Source organism: Lampris incognitus, chromosome 6, assembly GCF_029633865.1.
Source record: "Lampris incognitus isolate fLamInc1 chromosome 6, fLamInc1.hap2, whole genome shotgun sequence".
NCBI lineage: Eukaryota > Metazoa > Chordata > Actinopteri > Lampriformes > Lampridae > Lampris > Lampris incognitus.
Window position 1 is genome coordinate 67661918 of NC_079216.1, and position 6135 is coordinate 67668052.

A 6135-nucleotide genomic window follows, 5' to 3' on the forward strand; every position below is an offset into this window, starting at 1 on the left:
TTAGCGACACAAGCTGTCCAGCAGCAAGACGGTTTCGGTGAGCGAACCACGACAATATCGTCGCTCACACGCCACCGTCACGTCCGAGGCCACTCTGCCCGCAACTATGTTTGAGATGGACACGCACGTATCTTGCCTTTTCCCGGAGATCTTGGCCATTATCTTCAGCTACCTTGACGTTAAGGACAAAGGAAGAGTGGCCCAAGTGTGCGTGGCCTGGAGAGACGCGTCCTACCACAAGTCTGTGTGGAGGGGGGTGGAAGCCAAGCTCCATCTCCGAAGAGCGAACCCGTCCCTGTTCCCGAGTCTGCAAACGAGAGGGATTAAGAAAGTCCAGATCCTCAGCCTCAGGCGAAGTCTGAGCTACGTGATCCAGGGGATGCCGCAAATCGAAAGTCTTAACTTATGTGGATGTTTCAACCTCACGGACAACGGACTCGGACATGCGTTTGTACAGGACATTCCATCCTTGCGGGTTCTCAACCTTAGTCTCTGCAAGCAGATAACGGACTCCAGCCTGGGGAGAATTGCTCAGTATCTGAAAAACCTGGAAGTGCTTGAGCTGGGGGGATGCAGCAACATCACCAACACAGGCCTGCTGCTTGTTGCCTGGGGCTTGCACAGACTCAAGAGCCTTAACCTACGCAGCTGCAGGCATGTGTCAGATGTGGGGATCGGGCACCTTTCCGGGATGACTCGCAGTGCTGCAGAGGGTTGCTTATCGCTTGAGAAGTTGACCCTGCAGGACTGCCAGAAGCTGACTGACTTGTCCCTCAAGCACGTCTCAAAGGGCCTAAACAAGCTCAAAGTCCTTAACCTCAGCTTCTGTGGGGGAATTTCAGATGCAGGTATGATACACCTGTCACACATGGCCCACCTGTGTAGCCTGAACTTGCGATCATGTGACAATATTAGTGACACAGGAATCATGCATCTGGCAATGGGCTCTCTCCAGCTATCCGGCCTCGACGTGTCCTTCTGTGACAAGATCGGTGATCAGAGCCTGGCTTACATCGCCCAGGGGCTGTACCAGCTCAAGTCCCTCTCTCTTTGCTCCTGCCATATCAGTGATGATGGAATCAACAGAATGGTGCGCCAGATGCACGAACTTAAGACCCTCAACATCGGGCAGTGTGTACGGATCACGGACAAGGGGCTAGAGCTTATAGCAGACCACCTGACACAGTTAACAGGGATTGATCTGTATGGTTGTACCAAGATCACTAAAAGAGGTCTGGAGAGAATAACGCAGCTCCCGTGCCTTAAAGTCTTAAACCTGGGACTATGGCAGATGACTGAGAGTGAGAGAGTTAGATGAACGCTGTTGTTTAAATAGTGCGTTTAATCTGTTGTGTATAATGTTCTCTCTCCTGTATACTGTATGACTGCCAATACCTGTTGTTACCTTTACCTGCTTTGCTGACTAAAACCTCAAAGGGAATCGGCATTAATCATTCAAATATAGAAGGCTTGAGCATTCACCTTTTCTGCGATATTACACTCCTTGTTTCAGTAATATTTAATTCTTGCAGGCTCTGTTGCTGTACTTTGGTTGTCTCACTTTGGCCTAGGCAGAGTTCTTCTTAGCTAGCTACCTCACCCATTAGAGACAGGAGTGCCTACCACCACATTGCATCTGAAACTACATTGCATATTTTTCTGAGTGATTATGGAGTTTTTGATACTCATGAAGATCTAATTGCTAAATAATACCTAGTCGTTGTAACATATCTCAGAAAGGCAGTAGTACCTTAGATTGAAGTTTTGATAAAAACAAATTCTTTCCTGATATATTTTTTGCCTATGTAACATATTTTTTGTATTGAATGATTTGTCCTTAAAATTTGTACTTCAAATTGAAGTGAGTTGATTGCTCTTGTTTTTCTGCCTATATCCGTTTATTTGGCAGTTTTAGTTTAGCCAGTTTTCTATATCTGAAGAAATACCGTATATCAGATATGCCATGTCAACATGACTACATCAGGGCAGTTGCCTATATGCAAACTCTTATACTGTACACCAACCCTCCTCCTCCTCCTCCTGAAGAGCTTTCAAGGAAATAGTGTTGAAGTATTGTTTAAAAAACAGTAACTTAAGATTGTTTTATATTCACACAGTAGTGATATTTATGAATAAAGATGGTAAATATGTTTCATTATTTGCCTTTTGTTCTGTTCGCTGCAGTTGCGAGCTCCAGGTGTGGTTCTGAAGCGTCACGTATGTGATGTGGGAACCAGGGCGGAAGCGTCTGTTGAGCAGGACTCACCCTGAGAGACTGGGAGCATGTTGGCGAAGCTGAGTCGGTGGTGCTGCTCTGAGCTACACCTTCAGTGTAAAACTGGGGAGATTTTACGAATTAGAATGTTTGAAATAACGACTGAGTCCACAAAGACATTTACACACAGTTACCCACAGCCAGGAGACGAGGTGGAGAGTGTTTGGCGTCAACTGGTTACTCTCACTGCAAATGAACAACTATTCTCTTGCCTTGGTCACCTTTCAATTATCAACCCATTTTAACACGTCCGAAACAGTCTTCATGTGTTACAACCATTTTTAACAAAGATATTCCTGTGAAATGTCTCAGACAAACAAACTTGGATTTACTTTGTTTTCATTTCAGTTTAAATATTTTAACAGTGCAGACAGTAATACCTAAAAAAATATAATGGTAATATTAAACATCTACATTAAAGTCTGCAATATTAACACAGCTATGTTATAATCCTGTGTCAAGTAAATTCTTTACACAGCCATGATATATGGTGTGGAGACAGTGGCACTGATGAAAAGACAGGAGGTGGAGGTGGCAGAGTTGAAGATAAGATTTTCACTGGGAGTGATGAAGGAGGACAGGATGAGGGACGAGTATATTAGAGGGACGGCTCAGGTTGGACGGTTTGGAGACAAAGCAAGAGAGACAAGATGGAGATGGTGTGGACGTGTGGAGGAGAGATGCTGAGTATACTGGGAGAAGGATGCTGAATATGGAGCTGCCAGGGAAGAGGAGAAGAGGAAGGCCAAAGAGGAGGTTTATGGAGGTGGTGAGGGAGGACATGCAGGTGGCTGGTGTGACAGAGGGAGATGCAGAAGACAGGAAGAGATGGAGACGGATGATCTGCTGTGGTGACCCCTAACGGGAGCAGCCGAAAGTAGTAGTAGTAGTAGTAGTAGTAGTAGTAGTAGTAATAGATTAAAGTCTGCAGTATAGTTTGGTGGAATCAGCCCTTGTGTCTTGAAAGCAGTCAGTAAAACCCTTAAATCATTTCTAACCAAACATAAAAAGTCAGATGTCTTAACGAGGGAAAATGGCTAATTGCTGTTTTTTGTACAGGCAGAGGACATTAAAGACACGAGACTGATGCCAGAGTGACGTTTCAGTCTGAATAGATAAACATGAATGACTGGCTTGCTCAGGAAAGTGCCGTCATGTTCTCAGCTGTATGAAGCAAGACTGCCACTCATTCTGTCTTCTTATGCTGTCTTTTCATTCTGTCTTCGCCTGTTAATTCCTTCCAACGCCTCGTGCTCCGTTTCAAAACGTCTGAAACGAGTCGTGCAGATTTTGGTTTGTGCATTGTTGTCAACCAGGAGTGTATATCATGTCACTATCATGTAACATGTCAATATCATGTCAATATGAATGTTCGCTTTAGCTTCACAATGGGGGAATCCCAATTTTTGTAGTTTTTGTATAAAAACTACACATTTAAGACTGATAAGATATTTATTTACATACATACAAAATGCAAATACTCACAAACATGTCTGTTTTGCTTTCTTTTTTTTTAGTTTGATTCTTCTTAACACGAACAGACAGAAGGCAGTACATTTCTTTTACCCACGCAAAAGAAAGTAAACAAAATGTGTCATCATGGAGTGGATAGAAGCCCCGTATCAGCTCTGTGTTCCTGACAGAAGTTAGAAAAAGAAAGATGACGCGACATTAAGGCAAAGGCAGGGACACACAGGCCAGCCAGGGAACCGAACACTGAAAAGATACTTTTCTTTCACATAACGGAGGGAAAGACGGGTTAAAAGAGACGAAGATGAGACGTTACAAACCCAGCAAGGGGCCAGACACCAACGCAAAAGAAAGCATCCAACTTGGGCCCCTTTTCCACTACATGGTACCAGCTCGGCTCGACTCAACTCGCAGTGTCGTTTTGCATCACCGTACCAGTACCCCCCCCCATCACTGTACCAGTAACCCCTCATCACTGTACCAGTAACGCCTCATCACCGTACCATTACACCCTCATTACCGTACCAGTACCCCCCCATTACTGTACCAGTAACCCCTCATCGCCGTACCAGTACCCCCCCATTACTGTACCAGTAACCCCTCATCGCCATACCAGTACCCCTCAGTGTAACTGGTCTGCAGTGATTTTGGTACCTGCTCCAGTTTTTTTGGAACCTCGACTAAGGTGGTACCAGAAAAGTGATGACAGTTACCAACATGTCGGTACCTTCCAGTAATGGAACACGAAAAAAGGCGAGTCGAGTCGGTACCATGTAGTGGAACAGGGGCATTAGGTCCTCCAGAGTCAAGTAAGCGGTATATTCAGAATGAATGAGCCACATTTTAACTGATTAGTTCTGATCAAGTTTTCAGTCTTTCTGATGTTACATCGAGAATTCTCTTACCACTTTATCCACCGTGCTGGGGTCACTCATCTAACACCGGTGGTCTGTTTCTGTGTTGGGGTCACTCAGTTAACACCGGTGGTCTGTTTCTGTGTTGGGGTCACTCAGCCAACACCAGGAGTCTGTTTCTGTGTTGGGGTCACTCAGCCAACACCAGGAGTCTGTTTCTGTGTTGGGGTCACTAAGCTAACACCGGTGGTCTGTTTCTGTGTTGGGGTAACTCAGCCAACACCAGGAGTCTGTTTCTGTGTTGGGGTCACTCAGCTAACACTGGTGGTCTTTTTCCGTGTTGGGGTCACTCATCTAACACCGGTGGTCTGTTTCTGTGTTGGGGTCACTCAGCTAACACCGGTGGTCTGTTTCTGTGTTGGGGTCACTCAGCTAACACCGGTGGTCTGTTTCTGTGTTGGAGTCACTCAGCCAACACCAGGAGTCTGTTTCTGTGTTGGGGTCACTCAGCTAACACCGGTGGTCTGTTTCTGTGTTGGAGTCACTCAGCTAACACCGGTGGTCTGTTTCTGTGTTGGGGTCACTCAGCTAACACCGGTGGTCTGTTTCTGTGTTGGGGTCACTAAGCTAACACCGGTGGTCTGTTTCTGTGTTGGGGTCACTAAGCTAACACCGGTGGTCTGTTTCTGTGTTGGGGTCACTCAGCTAACACCGGTGGTCTGTTTCTGTGTTAGGGTCACTCAGCTAACACCGGTGGTCTGTTTCTGTGTTGGAGTCACTCAGCTAACACCGGTGGTCTGTTTCTGTGTTGGGGTCACTCAGCTAACACCGGTGGTCTGTTTCTGTGTTGGGGTCACTCAGCTAACACCGGTGGTCTGTTTCTGTGTTGGGGTCACTAAGCTAACACCAGGAGTCTGTTTCTGTGTTGGGGTCACTCAGCTAACACCGGTGGTCTGTTTCTGTGTTGGGGTCACTCAGCTAACACCGGTGGTCTGTTTCTGTGTTGGGGTCACTCAGCTAACACCGGTGGTCTGTTTCTGTGTTGGGGTCACTCAGCCAACACCAGGAGTCTGTTTCTGTGTTGGGGTCACTCAGCTAACACCGGTGGTCTGTTTCTGTGTTGGGGTCACTCAGCTAACACCGGTGGTCTGTTTCTGTGTTGGAGTCACTCAGCTAACACCGGTGGTCTGTTTCTGTGTTGGGGTCACTCAGCTAACACCGGTGGTCTGTTTCTGTGTTGGGGTCACTAAGCTAACACCGGTGGTCTGTTTCTGTGTTGGGGTCACTCAGCTAACACCGGTGGTCTGTTTCTGTGTTGGGGTCACTCAGCTAACACCGGTGGTCTGTTTCTGTGTTGGGGTCACTCAGCTAACACCGGTGGTCTGTTTCTGTGTTGGAGTCACTCAGCTAACACCGGTGGTCTGTTTCTGTGTTGGGGTCACTCAGCTAACACCGGTGGTCTGTTTCTGTGTTGGGGTCACTAAGCTAACACCGGTGGTCTGTTTCTGTGTTGGGGTCACTCAGCTAACACCGGTG

The 6135-nt window shown here is 46.7% G+C and overlaps 1 protein-coding gene across 1 annotated transcript in view; it reads left to right on the plus strand.

The window, feature by feature from the left end:
• LOC130114059 (F-box/LRR-repeat protein 14) overlaps positions 1-2694 on the plus strand; it is a 3646-nt gene extending 952 nt beyond the window's left edge. The window contains exon 1 of the mRNA XM_056281791.1: positions 1-2694. This exon is cut by the window's left edge and continues 952 nt beyond it. Coding sequence (XP_056137766.1) covers positions 107-1318 — 1212 coding nt within the window. The 5' untranslated portion in view covers positions 1-106 and the 3' untranslated portion in view covers positions 1319-2694.
• The last annotated feature ends 3441 nt before the right edge of the window (positions 2695-6135 follow it).